Source organism: Tauraco erythrolophus, chromosome 3, assembly GCF_009769465.1.
Source record: "Tauraco erythrolophus isolate bTauEry1 chromosome 3, bTauEry1.pri, whole genome shotgun sequence".
Taxonomy (NCBI): Eukaryota; Metazoa; Chordata; class Aves; order Musophagiformes; family Musophagidae; genus Tauraco; species Tauraco erythrolophus.
The window spans coordinates 72,694,611-72,717,481 of NC_141467.1; the positions used below are offsets into that span (position 1 = coordinate 72,694,611).

The following is a 22,871-nucleotide window of genomic DNA, read 5'->3' on the forward strand; positions in this document are numbered from 1 at the left end:
CTGCAGTGGTTAATACCTATTTCAATAAGTCGGGTGACATATCTGAAGAGGAACAATGGCTTTAAACTGAAAGAGGGTAGATATAGATTAGCTATAAGGAAGATTTTTTTTTTTTTCCCTCTGAGGGTCGTGAAACACTGGAACAGGTTGCCCACAGAAGCTGTAGATGCCCCATCCCTGGAAGTGTTCCAGGCCAGGTTGGATGAGGCTTTGGGCAACCTGGTGTAGTGGAGGGTGTCCCTGCCCATGGCAGGGGGGTTGGAACTAGACGATCTTTAAGGTCCCTTCCAATCCTAACCATTCTATGATTCTATGATTCTAAGACAAGAGCTCATCTTTGCGTCTTTGAAAAATGTATTCTAACTCCTTTTGAATTACCTAAAGAGACACTCAGAATCACAGCTGAGATATCACAGGATGCACATGGCATCAAAATTGGAGTATCTAAGTTAAAAGTTTGCTCAAGTTTTACTTACTTAATAAGTCAAGGGAAAACCAGAAAGCTTCTTGATCTCTGCTGGGAATTCTCATTCCAAGTTCTTCCTGACTTTTCATAGTTGGAGTGGAACATGTTTTCTTAGTTATAGAATGAAAGTATTTTAAAGAGTGTAAGGCATTTACGGACTTCTAAGGATAAATCTCCAGTCTCATTAATCTCCTCTACAGATAACACAGCTAAGGAGAACACTGGTTTAGACAGATTGAGTCATTTAGATTAATATTATTCTTTGGTATTCCCTTTACAGCAGAAAAAATAGGAGGTGCTGAAGAGGAAATAGAGTATTTTGAATATTTTCTTTTTTTTTTTAAGCAGAGAAATTGGCAAATTGTTTAGGAGACAGAGCTACATTGGTGAGAAACAACAACTTCCTAAGAGTGTCTAGTATTTTTATAAAGTTAATAAATCTACTAAGGAATGCACAAATAATATTCTGCATATTTGGAAAAATTTGTCTTGATACACAGGCAGCAAAGAGAATGTATATAGCCCTGTTATATCCTAGAAAAGTCCCTAAGGAAATTTATTCCTTCCTACAGCAATAAGTATTGAAAAGCCACAAAAGTAGATAATTGTGAAAATGTAATTTAACTGACTTTCGCTAGTAGACTTGGTCATTCCTGGTTGTCCTCTGCCTGAAAAAGATGCTAATGCAAATGCATTTCTGGATACATTGGAAGTGTTTTTTGTTTGTGCTTTTTTATCCTTGCTTCTTGCGTGATAGTAAGTTCCATAGAGGTCTGTAAGGATTAGAAAAAGTAGAAATCAAGTAAAAAAATAACCCACAGAAACAGAGAAAAAGGTAACTGTGTAACAGATGCCAATACAAGACAATTTCAGAGATCCACAATCCAAGCAGGTTCCCATGAGTCTGAGCAAACCAGCTTTTCTCCCTCCCTGCTCCGTGAGCGAAGGGCAGTCCTCTGCTCCGAAACAGTGGACGTGCCTTTGCAGGAGAAAGTTTCACGCTTCTAGAAATTACAGTCCTCCCATAACTATAAAGGATTGTATATATATATTATTTAATTGCCATAACACATAGAGCCTACTCTCCCTGTTGCATCACACTCCACATTGCAACAGCTCTTCAGAATAATTGGCTCCTAAGGAGCAGTGCCGGGATGCGAATGCAAGGAGAAGCAGCTCACCATTCATTCCTGCAAGAGTTCCCTTAAAGCAGGGATTCATCAGCTGGCTGTGCTCCCCTCCTGCCCTGTGGCCAGGGCTGCCCAGCACTGAGTGTGCTCCCACCTTTGATGTGCCATGGAAGCCACCCAGGGCCGTGCAACCCTCTTTCCTAATTTCCATAGTGGTTGATGTCTACCTAGTCACTGAAAGCTGCACAAGACAGAAAAGCACGCTGTTTTAATAATTATGTGTGTTTTATAGAGACCTCTTCCCTCTCAGCAGAAGGGGGGAGCAGAGGGGGATGAGAGAGAGGATGTGTCAGACTAATTTACATGCAAATACTATGCCTCAGTTCCAAAGTACATTAAAAGAAAAAGCAGTTGCCCTAAAACAATTTATGGCCAGCAATGTTTTATTATCCTTGTACACTTCGCACTAAGTTTTGAAATGCTGGCCTATTGATAATGAAGGCTTGTTATCTGGAAATCCTGGCAACCCAGCCTCTAGGGATGAGAGCCACTGTAAGCTGCTTGGTTTAGGGAAAAAAATAATCTAAAAAAATTAATGTGATGGCTGTTTGCAGAGCTGCTCAGCACAGACATTCTGCAAGACAGGGTGACAAAAATATTTTGCAGCCTCTCCTGATCTAAAACCGCTAAACAATAACTAGATCTAGAGCCCAGTCAAGCCCGCAGCTATGGGAAAAAGTCTGACGCAGGAAGCAGCAGAAATACCCAAGCAACTGCAGTCAGACTCATTTCTGCCTACATGGACAGAAGCGTCCACCTTGTTGACCTGTCAGTCTCACTAATCCACCCTCTATTTTCAGTTAATATCATTAAAGTTCAGTGCTGGAGAGCCTGGAGGGAGAGGCGAGCGCCCCATCCCCTTTTTTCCACGGGGCGGTAACCAGATGTCAATGGCCGCAGCTGTGACTACATAATTACCTGTTTGCATGAACGCGGACCACAGTTTAGATTTAATAGGTCAGCCGACAATGCAGCGAAACGCGTTCAGCCCGCGATTACCCCTTTTCAAACATTCTCTCGCTCGCAACTTCGACCCTGGGAACATCGCGGGCACAGACTCGGGTCAATAGGAAACACTGGCCGGCACAATGGGGCTGGCCTCAGACAGCGCTGTTGACAGACACCGGCACAAAGGCGGTGAATAGAGTCCCCCTCAGTTCTCACACAGGGCGAAGAATGAGCCAGTGTGCTGCCGCTTTGGCGCTCTGTTTGTACAGTGTATACAGCTTTTGTCCCCCGCCACTGTTCAACGCTCAATGGGGGCTAAAGAGCCGAGGAAGTGAAGGCGGAAGAATGGCTCCACGCTCGCCCCGGCAGCCAGTGGCGGATCCCCCGGCGCAGGAGGGCTCCGGCGGGAAGCCCGCGGTTGATGCTCCAGCAGCTCCTGCCATCCCAGCGGCTCTTCTCGCGTCCTTCTGCGCATGATGCTGCCGCTGCAGAGACAGCGCGGTAGCCTTCAGCAACATATTTTACCTCCTTTGAAAACAAAAACACAGTAATGTGCCCCCCCAGCACATCCTTCCCTCCCACCATGACCCAATTCACGGCTGTAACGTCGACTGAGAAGAAAAACCGAGCACGGGATATGGAGTTACAGTAGCCCCATGTGCCTTCACAAGGTACATGTAAGATAACAACAACACAGTCGTCATTTTGTTTCCCCGTTGCAAAGAATTTTAAAGGAACTGAGAAGAGTAACAGAAGATGACCATAGTTATACACCTGTATCTCACACAAAACATTTACATTGTCCAAATAAAGGGTTAGGGAAAATTTATCATATACGTAATAACGCATATGCCTCTGTATATTAGTTTCCTATTAGAAGAGAAAAAAACAAGCACACTTAATATAGATTACTGATACTCTTCAAATAACTAATTTTGTCAACTTCCCTTTTATGGAAAGCACACTTCTATTATTTACATTATCATCCTTAAAATCATGTCTAAGAAACAAAAGTAGCCCTCTAACACAACATCAAAACTGTTACCTTCACGTACCCTAGAATATAAACCAAAATACGCATACTTTATCCTAAGAAGCGAAGTCTTTGCTTGCGAAAGATATTTAGACTTTGGTATGATTAGCATGAAACTTCGGATACAAGGGAGTTACCAACTGCTCTTTAACTCATGCAGGCCATATTACAGATAAAGTTATACATGATAAAGTCAGAGCGAAAGAACTGTTTAACAGGTTTGAAGATTGTGAATTGGTTAAACAAAAAAGGTAGGGGGAAGAAATAAAAAATTCCATTTTAAATTAAATAAATCCCTGGATTTCCATGAATGGAACACAAAGAATATTGTTCATTTTATCACTAATAGCCAAGATAGTATTAGCATGCTTTTTACTGCTCTTTCAATTTTATTTTTTAAGCTTGAAATACTGGAATGTTGTTATTGCATAACGAGCTACAGAAGCAAGCCCCAAAATACTTAAAAAAAATAATCAATGTGTCCAATATCCCCCAAAAAAACCCACCACAAATTCAAAGTTTCGTTACATCAGCTAGTCATAAAGATCTTGGGAGTCTGATGCCATGACTTTCACTCTTGCCAAATGAGTTGTAAGCAAGTAACCTGAAAGATACGTGAAGACAATCACCTTATTCTCAGATACTTTATTTTGAAACAGCACAAAAAGGTCTATGTTTTATATTTACACATAGCCTTATTTAAACAAAGGCAGGCTGCCTGTTTCGAACACCAGCTACAAGACATAGGACTGCACTTGAGCACACGGGCACTGAGTATGTAAAGCAGGCAAGCGTTGTACAAATGCCACAGTATGCCTGCAAGCCTACCAAGGATCTGATCGAACACAATCCTGAACGGACAGTTTTTAGTTCACTTTAAAGGAGTGAGGAATAAAGTGAGGAAAATCCTCACTTCAATTACCATTAGGGCTACTACATATCCTGGCACAGGAATATTCATAGATCTAAAGGTTGATCAACAAGACTGGAAAAATTAATACCTAGGGGTTGAGGTTTTGTTTGGTTGTTTTGGTTTTCTGGGGTTTCTTTTTGGTGGTGTTTTTTTGGTGTGGGATTTTTTTTTTCCAATGAACAAGACCTTCAAATCCAAGTTTGCTCTATGATGAGAGTAAAAGAAAAAGGAGAAATAACCTCTGGTCCATCAATTCTCTTAATTGATACTAAACAGTGATACTAAATCACTGCAAAACTTCTTTTCTCTTTTCTTTTTAAAGCTTCAAACACTGTTCAACAAGTTAAACCTAGCCTAACTGACTCCAGTTGTTCATTATTCCTTTCCACTGGCTTACTATAATTTACAGTTTTAGCTACATGCACCACTGACAGCTGGTGTGTACACCAGGCCAGAGCTTAGCATACTCTTTATACATCTTGCAGAAGCAGAGGAACATTTCACAAACCTTCACGTTACACAACGTGTGATTCAAGTCACCGAAAGAGCCAGGAAGGGATATTGTATTTGCTGCCACGCATCACTGCCGCTCCGCACCCCCCCCCAAGGCTGGCAGCAGCAGCCGTGCTGGCTCCTGCCAAGCAGAGGATCACAGTTTGTTTACCGAGCTCTGTCTGGAGGAAGCAGAGCGCGTTTCGGTCTCGTCTCCAGCAGCCCTGTCAAGTCGGCTGCCAAGAATAGTCTTGAAAGGCTTTGGAGGGAGCAAAATCTAGTACTTAGGTGGTAAGTAGACTGGTTGGGCACCAGGGACCCAAAGATGTGTGAGGGGGAGCAGGCGCTGCCCGATCTGAAAGATTAGAACACTGTTAGGTAACTTCAAATGTATAAAGTCACAGGAAAAGAAGGAACTGAACTCCCTAAATGGAAGGAAAGATTAGCAATCAGCTTATAATTACCGCTCAGATTAAGATCTCTACCTGAATACTTGAAGTTAATGAGTACAAATTGCAAATAAATTAAACTTTCATGCTACTTACATTTCCTTATGATGTATGGAAAAGATCTGAAAAGTTGGGATTTCCTGTTGTAGAAGATTATAGTTTAAATATTTTAATTTTTAAAATTAACACCCCATTAATTCCAGAAGATTTCAGAAGTGTTAAACATGCACCCTATGTTAAACATGCACTTCTATACAGACATACTTTTATATAGGTTTATACTAACTGTGAAACTGGTTCATAAGATCTCACTCCCTTTGGAAGAGCCCACTAACTACTATGAAAATAAAGAACAAGAGGTTTCACAGAACAAGTAAGCAATCCTTCATTCCTTCTAAAAAAATCATTAATCAAAGAAAAATTGCTTAAGTCCTTTTCCTCTTTCCCTACTAATGCAAAGTCACCAAACACTAATAAGTGGTAGGTAGGCATCTTTCACTGTACCCAATGGTTATTTCCCTGCCTTTGGAGTCGTATCTCAATTTCGCAGTTAAGTGGGTACGTGCTCACGCAGTGTGACCACATTATGTGCACTTTTCCATGTGATCAGAGCCTGCCAAGTCTCAAAGTAGTTCATTTAAAATATAGCTTCAGCACTTTTCAGAACAATTCCTTCAGGATTTAGAGGACTGGAGGGGTGTTATTATTTCTGACTCAGGCTGAGTGGCTGGATTTTGAGTTCTTTAGATAAAAAAATAAAGTGTAAAATGCTAAGAGGAAAATAGAAAATTTGCCTCTCTTGACAGCTATCACAAAAGGAAAATACTGTAAAGAGCTTTGTGTTTGTTAAAACAAAAAAAAAAGCTCCATGATTGACTATCACCATACTTCATATTTCATGTCCATAAATCATGTCTACGTTCAGCAAGTTCACAAAACAACAGAAATTTGCATCCCTGCTTGGCTGCTATCGTGCCTAAAATGCTGACAGAGCCATGGCAGCAGTGACCACACACAGACTCCAAAATTTATTAAGGCAAGTTTTAACAGCTACTGAATACCCTTAGAAGAGTAACACTTTTTTTTTATTCTTTCTTTTTAAATATATGAGTCTTCACTTACACTGTGTTTCTTCCAGCACAACAGCAATACCTGCCTAGGATTTTAAATTTAATCTTGAAAATTAAGAAAAACGAGGCAAGCAAATACAATAGCAGGGACTGCGTTGTCAGACGCTCCATACTTAGTAAGGGCAATCACATAAAACCTACGTCTTTAGTTTTTCTATTGCCTCTGCTTCTTCCTCCAAAACATTTGATACAAAAATTATATTCAATTTCTATTCCCATCCTAGTTCCACACAAGCACATGTGAAAACAGAGGCAGCAAGGACTGTGTTGTTTTTGTTAGCATATTAGAGAGCAGAAAAGGAGAGGAAATTACTCTTAAATAATAGACCTGCAGTAAAACGTTACTTATTTTTGCCTCTAAACACTGTTTTTTCTTTTTTTCGGATTTGCTAAGCTGCCTAACCCCATTATTAGTGCAAAGCAGCTGAATCCCCTACACAGCTTGGAAACACTCTGCCTTAAAAGGCTTACCTTGCTTTGTAGGAATTTACCTGCTTTTGTGTCCTGGTTGGATAACAGTATCTAAGTCGGCTGACAAGGAGTTAGAGAAAGCGTCAGGGGAAGAAAAGCATCTGTCAGGATTTCGGTGCGTAGGAGTAGCAGAATTAATTTTATCAGTCTTTTGGGGCTACTCCAAGTGGCAGTCAACACCCACTCCTCCCTCTGATGAACCATCCCTCTGTACAGACAGTTGACTGCAAATACAACTGTGTGACTAAATCATCAATGGCCGCCGCCTTCAGCCAGGCAGACAGATTTTCTATCAAGTTATCATCGTAGAATCATAGAACAGCAGCAGTTGGAAGACACCTCTGGAAACTGCCTGGTCCAAGCCCCATGCTCGAAGCAAGGTCACCCAGGACTTTGTCCAGATGGCTTTTGAATATCTCCAAGGATGAAGACTCTACAACATCTCTGGGCAAACTGTGCTAGTGCTCAGTCACCCTCACAGTGAAAAAGCGTTTACTGAAGACATTTTTTACTATGAGGGTGGTGAAGCACTGGAACAGGTTGCCCAGAAAAGCTGTGGGTGCCCCATTCGTGGAAGTGCTGAAGGTTAGATTGGATGGGGCTTTGAGCAACCTGGTCTAGTGAAATATGACTCTGCCTGCAGCAGGGGGATTGGAACTAGACGATCTTTAAAAGTCCCTTCCAACCCAAACCATTCCATGATTTGATGATGTTCAGAGGGACCCTCCAGTGTTTCAGTGTGTGCTTATTGTCTCTGGTCCTGTCACTGGGCACCACTAAAAAAGAACATGGTTCCATCCTCTTTGCACTCTCCTCCCAGGTATTGATACACATCAATGAGCTCCCCTTGAGCCTTCTCTTCTCCAGGCTGAACAGTGCCAGCTCTCTCAGCCTTTCCTTGCAGGAGAGATGCTCCAGTCCCTTACATCATCTTTGTGGTCCTTTGCTGGACTCTCTCCAGTACATCCATGTCTTTCCCGTACTGAGGAGCCCAGAACATGGACCGAGCACTCCAGGTCTGGCCTCACCGGCGCTGAGGAGAAGTGAAGGATCACCTCCCTCAGCCTGCTGGCAACACTCCCTCATAATGCAGACCACGATACTATTCGCCTTCTTTGCTACAAGGGCGCATTGCTATCTCATGTTCAACTTGATGTCCACCAGGACCCCCAGGTCCTTTACTGCCAAGCTGCTTTTCAGCCAGGTGGCCTCAGCATGTACTGGTGCCCGGGGCTGTACCTCCCCAAGGGAAGGACTTTGCACTCTCCTCTGGAACTTCAAGAGCTTCCTGTTAGCTGACTGCTCCAGCCTGTCAAGGTCCCTCTGGATGGCAGCCCAACCACCCTCTATAATAATGACTCTTCTGAGTTTTGTACTTCATGCGAACTGGCTGAGGGTACACTCTGTCCCATTACTAAGGTCATTTAACAAAAATGTTAAAGAGAACTGGACCCAATGTTGACCCTTGGAGTACATCACCAGTTACTGGCCTCCAGCTTTACTAATCTTAATATTATAAAGCAGACTAAGAATTATCAGTGAACTAAGTGTGCAGAATATCTCTAGCTTTCCTACTATTAACAATTTTACCATATCTTTCTGATATTTAGTGTCGGAAAGTCTTGGTTCTTGCAGTTATACAGAAGATGCAGAACATCAATTGCCTTTTAAAAGAAGTTGGTTTAATTAAAAATTCCTATTCTGCCAAGTTAAAAAAAAAAAGTTATGTGAACCCAAAAAGAAATAAGACAAAAAATAAAAACAACTTTAATATCATGATTTGTAGAAGCCTTGACTCATGCCTCTTGAAGAGCTCAAGGTTGATGTATTACCTGCAGAGTGCTTCCCCAACTGTGTTAATTCCCCTCTCAGACTCGCTTACTGAAACTATTCTAGAGAGATGACTAATTACCACTCCATAGTTACAGGATAGCATTAATTTTCCCGAGTAAGATCTGTGTTACATGAAGGCTTATAATTCACATTTGGTCCAAACCATCATTAATTCAGCTTCTCAACCTAGAAACTAAATAGCTTCTGTCTTTGGGCAAGTCTACACCTCTCAGCAGATTGCCATGCAGAGCCCATGAGCTGGTTTAGACCAAGCTGGCTCCCAAACTGGAATCAAAGGCCACAGCAGCACAGCGGCTCAACTCATTAGGCTAGAAGAGAGTTTAGCGCACAGTTAACACCCAGCCTCATAAAGCAGTTATACTGCTTCGGTAACCTGGAGTGTTTTTTCACCCAGCCCTTACCTGTGTTACAGGAACAGGTCAAACCGACCAGGCTTAAGCCAAAAACATCTGCGCCGTGCTCTGCTGTGTGGTTTGGTAAAGTACAGTTGCCTGTACCCCTGAATAGTACCAGAACCTATGTAACCAGCATGTCCCTACCTCATCCACTGTCAGCCAGAGCCAGTGAAACACACTGGGAAGCATTAGGGTTTTCACTAAAAATCGCAATCTTCTGCATTTGGAATGGCTAAGATTCCTAGAGCCTTTTCTAGCTATTGAGGTAATTAACTATACTTTACTAGAAATATTTAAGTGAGAACGCTCCTCCCTGCATGCAAACTATGAGGCTTTCTCCAGCGCATAGGAAAAAAAAGATGAATTCCCACATATGCTGCATACAGAGATTCAAGTCATTTATTCTCATCAATCTGAAAAAAAAAAAATACTACAAACAATTTTAATTCTTCTGCCAAGTCATGAGTTTATAATTCCAGTTTCTACAGTTCTTGAAATCCAATACCTGACTTCGGGGAAAAGAGTGTTAACCTACCTCATCTTCTACAGACAACACTCAAGCCTTCCAATGCAGTAATAAATTTCCCAAGTCCTTTTTTCTACCGTGTATGTGTGCACGTCCACATATGAGAAAAAGTGTGGCTTAACGAGTATTTACAGACTTTGACACTGCCAAAAAAGCTCCAGGCCACCTATGGACTGCTTTGTTCTCCCAAGACATTTTATACAGCGTATTCCATCTCTCATTTATCATGATGCCCTGAGAAGACAGAGCTGGCACAAAGTTTTCACTGGTAAATGCTTCTAGTTCTGTGGGGGCTTTTTCCTCCAAAGGCCATCAAATCTCATAACTCTCTGCTACTTTAAACTAATGACAGAAGCAAAAACAAAGACAAAAAAGTGATTAGCAGGCTCGCATATGCTGCTGTGGCTGTAATCCTAGATCTATGCTGTATACTCTGTACCGAATGCTGCGTAGGGTGCCTCATTAATATGGATTAATTGTACTTTTGATAACCAACACCTGTCCCACAGTATTATTACATTCATTAAACTCTAAAGTATCTTATCTGTGATGAAAAATTTACAGCATAGTCCAAAAAAAAGTTTACAGACTTTGGGCTCCAGAGCTCTGGGAGCACAGTCTTGTGTATTACAGAACCACATAAAGCCAACACCTTCATTTGTGGTTGAAAATAACCACTGAAGAACAATATACAGTGGGTGGCAAAAACAGTCACAATTGTAAAGTAACCAAGCAAATAATAAGCTATGTCCACAGGGGATAAAAACGCTGTAATTTCCAAAATGCACGCTACTATAAATAAGTTAGAGGTTATTTACTGAAATACACAGATTAAGTTTGCAATCACACGGCTATTCTGCATGCCTGTTTAAAAAAAAAAAAAAAAAAAAAGAGCTGAAATTGTTCGACAGCAGACAGAGTGGCACCGCGTGCACTGTTTGGGCTCGGAGCAACGGCGAACTGCGCTATATGGAAGCTTTGTAGAAAAGGGAGTTCATGCTATCTCCTTGAATTTAGCCCTCTTCAGTATAAACAATAAGGCTCCCTTTTTAAGTTGCAACATTGGTATGTGGGAAAAGGAGAACAAGATCAGTCCTGCTTACCACTTCTTCCTGGAATCTGGGCAAAGTTTGAGACCAAAGGCTGACCGGAGTGCCAAAACCCAAGTTTGCTGATGACTAGTGCAAACCACCTTGGTCCTCAGAGGATTTCAACATGAAATTCTGGTAATTTTAATCACAGAAAGAGACTAGTTTTCACAGTGTGGAGACCAGCTGTCTGATTAGTTTTCCATAAAAGACACAAACTGGAGAGTCAGGAAAGCGTGTGTGATTTACTCAACAGTTCAAAAATAAGATGGTCTAAGTTTATTTTTCAAAATGCAGAGAAATTTTGTCCTCCAATAAATAGGCGCTTACTTGATAGGCAGGACAACTTGGAAGCTAAGGAGGGTGAGGAAGAAGCAGGGAAGTACGAAGATAGCTTTGATTTCAGACAGTTATTTAGTATTACAAACGCATTAGTCAGCAACGTGGCACTGATGGACTTCAACCATTTGAAGTTACAGGCACAAAGGACATCATTATCATATAAGCTTACCAAATTCTTCCAGGTTGCTTACTTATGCCACTACACTATTTTTTTTTTGATAGGCAAGAAATACTTCCCAAACGAAACAAAAAAAGAGCTGATGACAAAAGAATAGAGTAAATTTTGTGTGAAAGGCCAGGTAAGCGTTCATGCTGACTAAATAAGATTATGTTAACAGGCATTTTAGTAAGTTATGCAATTTCTGCTTTAATTATGTATAAATGAGCAAAATTTATTTATAAAATTTTCCAAAAGCATTATTAGAAGGAACACATCATATACTGCTGCAATATGGCCACCTCTAAAACATGATGACTGCTTAAAAACGCACAAAAAAACTGCAAATTCTAACGGTTCAGTGGGAAAATATCAGTAAAAAGGTGAGCAATAACATGTAGGCTAAAAAGGCTTGCTGACTTATACAATACTGAATAAATATAGTAATATAAAACTGTAATTAATGGAAATGTATAAATGTACCTACATTATTTATAATATTTTAAATATATATTAGCCATCAGTATTAAAAAAAAAGAATACTGAGAACAAGCCTGGAAGGGGTACAAATAGTTAACAACAGAGCGCATGAACGAGGCAATGGCAGCGAAAGATGATGGAAGGAAGGGGGATAATGTATTCTCTGTAAGAGACTGGTTACACATTTTCTTCATCATCTTATAAGCGTTTTCCTACAGCGTCGTTACTACTAGAAAGACTTGTGCGAAAGAGACTGATCTGTTGGGAATGAAAACTACAACAGAAGGAAAGCAGCAAAGGAGGAAGCCACTGACTTAATGCCGATGAGCTACCAGCAACAATTTGATCACAAAAATAGAATGAGAAAATGCTCCTGGTATAGTTACCGTGTTCATTCTCCTCACTTACCAAATGTGGGAGTTAAAAAAATTTTCCTCAGCACACCTTTAGCCTTTTCTAAGCGAGAACTACACCATGGAAATCAAAACAGCTTTGCACACTGACCCAGCATGGCATGCATGTTAACAGTGCCTTCAACATGCATTAATAATTAAAAAAAATAATTAATTACTAAGCTTCTATAGGTTTTCAGTCTCTTTCATATGATCTGTTTTTTCTGCATCTGCACGAGTTTGAAAATTGTACTTGCAAAAGCATCATTTATTGTATCACTCGTACTGCTGGTTAGCAATTTCCTTCTTTTCCCTTGAGAATTACTCACTACAGATAGATGCCATTTTGCTGGCAACAGACAGTAAAAAGGAAGTAGACTACTGTAAAAACAAACATCTAAAACTAAAATCTGCATTACTGCAGCAAGAAATGTTTCCTTTATGTATCACATTAATTAATTTTTTTTTTCTTCCCCCAGCTGTAATAGTTCCACCAACATTAAAAGTTTGACATGAAAGCTGTGGGATGTGCCAGGCTGCCAGAACAGCACAACTCCAATCAGCAGCAATACAGGATAGGGAAGAAATAACATACTCTAAGGAAAACATAATTAAGTCTCTCTACTGCCACCAGATCTGTATCCTACGCATGGTCCATACTGCTACTCAGAGACTTTCCTCCCAGGTAGTCACAGACACCATGTTATGTGTGAATTTGATGCTTGTGATTCCTCCAGCAAGGAAAGAGCAAAGGTCTGGGGGAAGAGAGCTGGGTGCAAGGTTTCTCTATCAGGCCTGCCTCCTGCCAGTGTCTCGTCTTTGTTTAATTTTAAAGGAAAGATTTAGAAATGTTGTCTTAACATTGCCTCTCTAAACCTTTCCGTAGTACTCTTGCACCATTATTTACACAACAGTCAGGGAAACAGGTTCAGCAAGCAAAGGGTGAATTTACCACACACTGACATCTTCCCTGGTGTGAGAATCTTTGCAGCGCACAGAGCCCACGTACCTTACCCAGTGCTTTGTGTGAGGTAGCTCATTCTGGTTGAACGATGCACTAATTGTTCAAGAAGCATACTCACACGGCACCAAAATGGAGCAGTTAGCTCCAAACTCGCCCTCCAGCTTAACGCGCAGAGACTTTAATGTACAAACTGGAACTAAATCAAATGGTGTCTGACTTAAATCCTCTCCCCTGCAGAGCATCTCTCTCCACGCACCTCTGTGTTGGTTGTTTTGCGTTTGGTTTTTTTTTTTTTCCCTCAGAAATTTACTTTTTTAATGTTACAAGATCTTTTAAATAGTTTCACCTACCACTATGAACTTAAATATAAGACCATCTTAATAAAATGAACGTGCTAGAAAACAGCCAGCCTTATTCACATTACCTGGTCTAAAAAGATGCATTATTTTTAATTGGATTCCATTCTGCCCTTATCTATAAAACATTTTTAGAATAGAACAAAAATAGAAGAATTTAAAATGTTTCCCAAATAAAATCCACCCTGGCAACCATTCAAACAGTGTAAATATTTTGATACAATTCACAGACACAGCATTAGGTAATGTTTTATGATGCTCATTAAGCTGTCATGTTCTAAATCACAACCGGCATCAAATGATTTCTTCCCTTCTCTACCATTTACGTTTGGCAAACATGCACTGCATAAAAGGTGTCAAGTAAAATCGCCACAGGATATACTGGAAATCCCTGCACCAGCTGCATACTCAAACATAAAGGAAGTGTCTTTCTGATCCTACAGTCTGATAATACTGGAGTTGCTGGAGGGTTATAGCAGTCTTTGAAAATAAAGCTTCATTACACTGGCATGGAGAGGTGCAGTTTAATCCTCTTTGGAAGCTGGTCCCACAATCCTACATTTTAGAAAATTGCTGAAAGCCATTGTGCTTTTGATGGGAACTGGTCATTAACAGTACAGGTGCAGGCCATGCAACAGGCAGTGTCAGCACAACCCCTTCCCACATTTTCTGGTTCTTAGGAATTCCATCTGATAATGGCAGAAGCAGGTTGTAACAGCACCTTTTTGCCATGGATTAAGGTATTCCTCATCTGGAGATCTAAGACAGACACTTTTCCCCTTAGGACTTCATTTCCTCTGCATGTTAAAAGAATGGAAAAAAAATACATCACTTTCTTCCTATAGCTGAAAAGTTACTTTACCCTTACTTTCCTACAGACCCTTTCTCATTTGTATAAAGTCTGGATGCTTTACAGAATTCCTGTATGTTGTTGGTTCAAAACACAAATTTTATACAGCATTTAAGTCAAAGTGTATCAAGAAATATGTTTTTACTAATTGCAGTATATATCCAATAAGTACAGCACACGTTAAACAAGACCTTGAAATCATAAGGGTCATAAATACTCCTGTTACATTAAATAAATCCCAAATAACAAAATGCTGTTGATATTTATAACCAAAGACATCCTTGCCTGACCCCAGTGAGCCTTTACTAACAATATCTTTGATCTCTAACTAAGCTAATGCATGCTTCCAATCTCAATATCATCAATATTGATAATGAAATATATTTTTCTGCAATCCTATGAAACAGCTTTCCCAAAGAGGATAGGAAGAAAGAAAACAATCAGTAAAACCCCAAATAAAATAGCTAGCAGGTTCTTCAAATGCTTATTCAACTTAAATTTCATATCATTACTGTTCTAAGAGTTCTTTTACTTAATAGTTTGTGGTGTTTCCTTTTTTTTTGTTTGTTTCATTTTGGCTTTTTTAAAGGTTGAAGTTTACTTTAGAAGAACTGATGGAAAAATGTGTTTATGTAACTAGTTCAAATTTTCCAAGCAAGGGACACCTTTTTTTTTTGTAGTTACTCTTTTACCCAAGATAGTCTTGAGGGTGGAATCCTTTCGTATGGCCCCATGGCAGTAGCCCTACAGGGTCTTACATTTGGATATCCCAAGAAATCACAACTGCTACGATCAGGACTGAGATGTTTAAGAGAGCGAGCTTTACAGACAAGAAACTCTTGCAGGATTTTTGTTTCTTTTTAAGTAGCATCTAGCACTTTCAAAGACCAAAAGACATTATATAAGAAAAACAAAATTGTATTATAGTATCATTAAAATAGTTGACTTCCAGTGAGAAAAAAGCCAAATTACCAAGGCAATACCAAAAGCACATGTCCTTATGGACATAACTCCTTACATAAATGGCAAGAGAGATTTTTCCTTTAAAGATGCTAAGCTAATATTTTGGAGGAGTTGCCAAATACCTGAAAAGACAACGCAATAAAACCAAAGATCAGCATCAGAATGCAGGTACTAGAAGAGCCATGCTCTCAAGACTGACTTCACAAAAACAGTCTCATGAATTTCCATGTCTGAAGATTAAATCTGGTGGTTCTGTCCTGAACTGATGGCCTTCAAGGAATCACCTGTTATCTGTAAATTAAAACGCCTATTCTTCTTTTTGGCACAAACAATGAACATTTTGCAAACAACACAGTAAACAGTTCTACTGATTACATGCACGCATATCACGACATGGTGATAAAGTCACTTTTGTGACCACCAATGCACCACTGCAGTGACCACCAATGCACCACGGCAGTCACCAAAGTAAGCCGGTATAGATCTAAATACACACTGCAAATTCCATCCTGCTACTTTCGAACTTCGGAAGAAGATACTCTATCACTAGTTTAACCTTTGTTCTGGTGACAAAAGCAGTTATTGCCATCCAAAAAGCCAGTGTCCATCAAAAGACACTAAGCATTCATACTTACTAAGAGGTCAGGATATGAAAAAATTTTGTTTTGATATGGCAAACTTTACTTTATAAATCAATGAGTTGCTGTCTTTACTACATAAACAGATCAAAGCAACTGTATAAGCAAAGGTCTTTCCACTATTTTTTAATAAGCAGGGAGATCTAAACTCAACAGCACCTGAACGCTATGGATGACATACACAGGTAGCTACGATAGCAGTTTTTCGTATTTATTTTTGATTCCACAAGTACTTCACAAATTTCATCTTACAAATCCCAGGCAGAAAGGAACAGGTACAACTATGTTACATGACATTGCACCTCATGACAAGCTACAAGCTAAACAACGGAACAAAAGATTGCCTATGACTGAAATTTTTTGTAAATCCAGGTAAGTTTTAGAAATTCCAATCCCAGAAACACAATGAATTGCAAAAAGGTGGTAAGATCTATTTAAATTATTTGTTTTCTTATCCAAACATTTTTATTTAGAAGATTAGGTCCATACAGCATTTAAACATTTAAGAGGTCAGAAACAAATTCAGGTTCCTGGACTGAATTGAGGAGAAAGGGGATTTGAATCTCTAACGAAAGTTCTAAGTCCATTAGATACAGAGGATCAACACTACTACTTCCACTGCCACTACATCCTCAGTGCTGTCTGTATCATTTTGTGAACTACCGCCTTTAGTTCCAAATTTCATTTCATTGAAAGTGCCCAGGTTGTTAACTTCCCTCTCTCCATTCCCACTGAAAAGTAGTGAGCGAAGTGTAAACAAGCCTTATGTGATCTGCTAGCTTTTATCTTATAACAGGCAGCTAAAAATATGACTGGCCTAGATCCTCTCAGCCCAGGCTTATGCTCCCAGCGTTCAATGGACAATGGAGTCTGAAGCATCTGCTCCAACAATAGTTTCCTTGGGCCTCATTACCCCCTGCACCACTTCGACGTGCACCGGAAGAGACATACAGCACTAGCAGAAAGAGGAGAGGAGGGAAGGAATGGACAGACACTTGTCTGCCTGTGAGCTTTTTTAGGAAGACTTATTTCATAACTTTCCCTCAATTTGTCTTGCCACCCAAGTATTCCAGAGCACCATGACAAAAGGAGATATTAACACCACACGAGGTAACGGTGAGCAGTTGCCTCAGCATTCACAAGGTGAATGAATCATAGTTCGGGATTTGAAGACAACGCATGCAGTTGCCTACTCCCCCAACCTGGGAGGAAGCATGCAGGCAAACATGGGACACGGTAAAGGGGTCTGCACTGGAAGCAAGGAAGGAGCATGAGCACATGGAGCCTTGCTAAGAACCATGCAAGGAGACAGTTGAGAGCTATGAGTCAAAATCAGAGAGAAGACCAAAGACAGTGTCTTGGTGGATATCCACTATGGGCTGTTTGATCAGGAACAGGCAGTGGATGAAGCCTCATTCAAACAATCCAAAGTCACCTCATGATTGCAGAGCTTGGTTCTCACAGGGGACTTCAAACGTTCTGACGTCTGCTCAAGCAGAAACAAACATGGAGGGGAGCAAGCAATCCAGAGCGAGTGACCTGGTGACAATTTTTTTCCAGAGGTGCCAGACATCCCAACTAGGACAGGTCTTCTGCAGGACACATTACTCGCTGGCAGGAAAGAAATGTTTGAGAACGTGATAGCTGATGGCAGCCTCGGCTGCAGTGTCCACCAATGACAGAGCTTAAATGCTGCCGGAAAGTGAGAAAGGCAAGTGGCAGAAGAGGCATCTGGGCTTCAGGACAGCAGATTTTGGTTTATTCACGATAGGCAAGAAGCTGTCCTGATGTGAAAAGGTGCCCAGAAGAGGCCATTGGTTTATAAGGACAAACCCCTCAATGCTCTAGAAGGGTCTTCCCCAATACGCAGAAGTTGAGCGGGCTTGGCAGAAGGCTAGCTCAGCCAACCAGCGAGCTCCGGTCTGAACTCTACCATAAAACCAAAATGAACCGTCATAGATTGAGATGAATATAAGAACACTTCTCAGGCATGCAAGAATGGCATTGGGAAGGCAAAGCTCATCTTGGTTTAGAATCAGCAAGAGATGCAAAGAGCAACAAGGGCTTTACTGCTACAGCAGAAGCAAAAGAGTAAAAAAATATCCATCTCCTGTCAAATGTGATGGGCACAAAGGATTTGGTTCATCCTGGGCCATCAATCATATTTGCTTTGAAAGTCATAGACTTGTCAAAAACAGGAAGCTGAGTACACAAATGCTCTGATAAAATACTATCACAAACTTGCACACAAACGTGTGATTATTTCTGTTAAATCTCTTTTTTTTAAAAAAAAAACCCACACTATTTCAGAACTGTTTATCACAGGAATCCTTTCTTATGTTTTAGACACAGTGATCTTGCAGATTAACAAATAAATCCTTTCCTTCCTCTCTCAAGGAAAATAAAAAAGGGAAAAACAATGGACAAAAATATTTAGGTGCCATGAATTCAAAAACACAGTATTTTGCCTACGTATTAAAAACTAAGTGTTAAGGCAACCTGGAGACAAATTAAATAGACAAGATACCTTTGAATAATACATAATCTTAAGGTGCTAAAGACAGTTTAGAAAGCTTATAAATGCTATTTCCACTAGAATTTGTTGCTTTCTTATCTTTTAGCTCTAACTGCTGCATTCCCCAGACGACTGTTCTAGTTCCACCAGAGTTGTTCTAGTTCAGGACACATAGTGAAACCTGCAACCAGAATCTATATAGAATCTTCTTCTATAGTATGGAATATTTGACTACATTAGCACTGATCATCTATTATGAACAGTATTATCACAAATAAAGTGTAAATTCCCCAGTACATCACCTCACATATAAATATTTAGCATAGATAGTTCCTGCCTAACTTTACATGAGGCTAAAGTTCCACATTCACAAAACTCTCAGGTATTTCAATAAACAGTGCGTGTTTTGAGAACTTGGATGATAACGATTTCCCCTTTCTGCAGGGACAAAACACCCAGTAATGTCCTTTGGTCATCGTAACCTGGCATAGCGTAAGCAGCAATAACGCAAACTTGCAAAGGAATCTGCATTCAAGACAGCGATGTCTAAGCTACACACATCTGTTTGTGATCATACTTTCCTTCCACGCAGTACGTTAACTTCTATAGTTTAAACCACAAAATTCACACCAACTATACAAGCTCGGTCCAGAAGATGGTCAAGCCCCATTCGCTGAGCATTTCAATATGTCATTCACACGTTAATCACTTACTGTAAAGTTTATTACTTACTTTCCATCTACTTCTGGTCTTTTGCATACACAGTGAAACTTGCCACCAAAATCTATATAAAGATCGTCTTCTACAACATGGAATATTCGACCAATGGCAATTTTATCTTTGGCAGGTCCCATCTGAATTAAAGGAGAGCGTCTCAACATAGATGCAAAGGATTCCGATTTCTCTGAAGGAACCTACAAATAAATGAAAAAAAAAAATACCATTTCACAAAATGTACTATCTGAAGAAGGAATTAAATTAAACTTGTAAGATACAAAAAGACTTTATTCACTAAATTACAAGTAAAGATTTCGTGTGTCTGGTGCATTTTTAGTAAGACTTCTAAGAGGCATCTAGTATATTTCTCCAACCTCAAACACTTTACACATTAAAGGTAAAGCTTTCATTAATTCAATCACACAAAAACATAAGACTTTGCATCTCCTGAAAATATCTTTCACTACTACTATTGGTTAGGTAAGTTGATTTAAAAATGCATTCCAAATATTAGGAGATACTCCTGAAAAGAACATATCTCATCTATTTGTTATCTCCTCGGTGAAAAACAAAACCGAATCAGTACCTTACAGCTATTCTTGCAACTATTTAATAATGGATAATACTAAAATCTTTATTTTAAATAACAAAACCACTTTGTCAAAGCAGCAAAAGTAGAAAACATGCACAGGACTGATCTAATACATAAAAAATTTGAGCAATCACTTCTTTCATTTTCACGCTACAATATCAAAGAAAATATTTTAATTCAGTAAATAAATAAAGTGCCAGTTTCTTCTCGTAGAGCTTTCGGAAATGGAAGAACATAAATCCTTCTGCTCTTCTTCATGGAGACATCTTTGTTTTGCGATCTGAGAACGCTATCACAGGCTTTCCATCATATACTAGGTGAAAATACCCAGCTATATCAAAGTGAGGTTCGTTCTCACATAAGCTTTGCCTGATATACTAAATTCAACCACTAAGTAAGATTGCTGCCTTTGAAATACAACTAGTAAGCAAAGCCTTCTTTTGCCAGTAACGAATAAAAGCGGAGGTGCATTTTGGAAGTAATATATACCTGAAATCTGAAAGTGAATCTAAAGAAATAATTTTCTAGATGGATAAACAGATTCAAAAAAAAAAGAGAGCCTATTAATTTTCCCCCGCATTTAGTGGTAATTAACTGAAACAATAATTACTTCATGCACGATTTCAGACCATTTTCAAGCCAGTGAAGAACTAAACAGAACAAAATAATCAAGCAATTAAATCTTTAGAGATCTGTTGGCCCATTGACTACTTCAGTAGATGCTGAAAATCCATCTGTATTTCATATGAACAGAGAATAATGCCATCATTTTCCACTTGTACATTTGGAAACTTTTATTCTTGGGGAAGTCAAAACAAGATAGCTTTGAATTCCAGCTCTGCTGGAAGGCACAAACAGCGCAGGCTGTTCTGACGTGACATGGCCTCAGGAATTATAAGCCAGAGATGTGATACCTGGTAAATTTGCTGCTTCAAAACCAGGAACTGTTAAATGCAACATTCCAAGGACAAGGGCTGAACAAAGTGCAACATGCGCACACGTGCACGCACCCACACCTCCCTGCAAAAAGAAAGTGGCTGCTGATGGTAAACCACAACCAGAGCAGTAGGATTTTGTGCAGGAAAGCTAATATCAGATAAAGTTTCAAACAGGATTGCTTGAATTTCACAATGCAGTCTAAATTCAAATACACGAACATTAATTGTACAGGATGCATTTTTAAGTGCTCCAAGAATAAATGCAAAACAGTGGAAGCAATATAAGGAAATATTTAAATGAGATGTATCATACGAATTGAGGGGGCAGCAGCAATCTAGATGCAACTCTACATCAAGGTATAAGCCACAGGCTAAAACTAAACATTTCAAAACGAACATCCCTTCAGAATTACTCCATCTGGGCAGGAGATTATAAATCAATCCTCATATTGAAATGTCAAAATTTGTTTTAAGGAAAACTGAGGTACAATGAAGTGCAAAACTCAGTGGCCTTTCATGGACTTTCTCACTATGAACTCACAAGAGTTTGCAGAACCACCCGATTGCCTTGGAATTCAATTGCTTGCCCCTGTAGAGTAACAAAGACTTTTTCATCATCCTGTACACTCATAAACACTGTTTTTAAAGAAGATACAGCTCATCTTAGTTGTACCTTGTCACTCAACACCAAGTTACAGCAGTCAAATACAATAAAACACCATGGTCAACTACTCTATCTATTGAGATGATCATTCAATTCCCTCCTTCTGTAACCAGCATTATCCCATTTCTCAATCCTTCCCTCCTGACCTAACTCGATTTGTCTGAGGAATATGATGCCAATGAAAACATTCATCCCGAAAGTGATAGCACGAATGCTCACAGCAGACGATTTCCAGTGGGCATTCAGTCTCTTGGAGCAGCTGAGTGCTACACATGAAAACAACTTTCCCAAGTAACAGTTAACATCATCAAGGCGGGGATGCCTGCAGGGACTTAAGAAATCCACATAATGTAAAGACAGAAGGGCAGTATCTTTGGCGCTGAAGAGACAGGCATAAGCACAGTATCACCAACTAGCAGAGATGCTGGCTTTTCAGAAACAGGTGTTTTGGAATAGATCATCCCCCAAATACTTTACCTGTTCCATCTATGAGACCGAACATCTTGCGACAGAAGTCTTTCTGAGGTCCTCCAAAAACTCTGTTAAGTCTTCTTGATTTAGGACACAGGTCTGTAAGTGTTCAAACCAATCAAGCTGGCACTGCCATGTCCCATCTTGCCCCCTCCACTCTCCCAGACAGAACTCCTGTTCCCTTACACCACCACTGAAACTTGTCCTAACCTGGAGTAAACCTGTTTCAGGAATGTAACAAACAGAAGTTATTTACTTGCTTGTAAGGACAGTTTTCTGTTGATCCAGTTTCCAAACTAGATCACCAAAGGACCAAGTGAATATCAGGATGAAAAAACGAGAGTGCGAGAGTGCCCACAGACAAGGGCAAAGATAGGAACATGGCAGCAACATATAAACTCAGGATGATAAAGACTACTATCATTTCATGCCAGCATAGTTTCAGTTATCCTTCACAACTAGGCAAACTAATAAGAAAATTGGTCTAGGAAAAAAACAATCAAAACACCCCACAAAGGAAAATGTTGTCATTTGTAGGCTAACGCATATGTAATCCACAGCTAAGTTCAGGACTCAAAGAGCAGCTTTGTTTTCATATTTCAACAGCATACAAGGAGGTCCACCTATGGTTTGGATTAATTTAATGAACGCTAGTAGAATCAGACACTACATTAGATGATCGATTTCCAACAACTGAACTGCCTTTTCTTATACACAGATCGTCTGGAAAAAGCATGAGCTAGGTAATAAGAATCAAGAGAACTTCCGAGTTCGATTTGAAGGAGATTTTCCTAAGTTATCTAGAAAGATGGCATTAGTAATAGTCACTGAGCACACTGAGCAACACTGAGTTTTTTTTAAGCAATAATACAATTCA

The 22,871-nt window shown here is 39.8% G+C and overlaps 1 protein-coding gene across 1 annotated transcript in view; it reads right to left on the bottom strand.

Moving 5' to 3' along the window:
* The window catches only part of MRPS28 (mitochondrial ribosomal protein S28), a 68,683-nt gene extending 46,658 nt beyond the window's left edge, over positions 1–22,025 (bottom strand). The window contains exons 1-3 of the mRNA XM_009988614.2: positions 22,001–22,025; positions 21,401–21,495; positions 19,345–19,526 (exon numbers count right to left, since the gene is read on the bottom strand). Of these exons, the coding sequence (XP_009986916.2) occupies positions 19,345–19,526; positions 21,401–21,495; positions 22,001–22,025 (302 nt within the window). The remainder of the gene's footprint in view (positions 1–19,344; positions 19,527–21,400; positions 21,496–22,000) is intronic.
* Between the last annotated feature and the right edge of the window lie 846 nt (positions 22,026–22,871).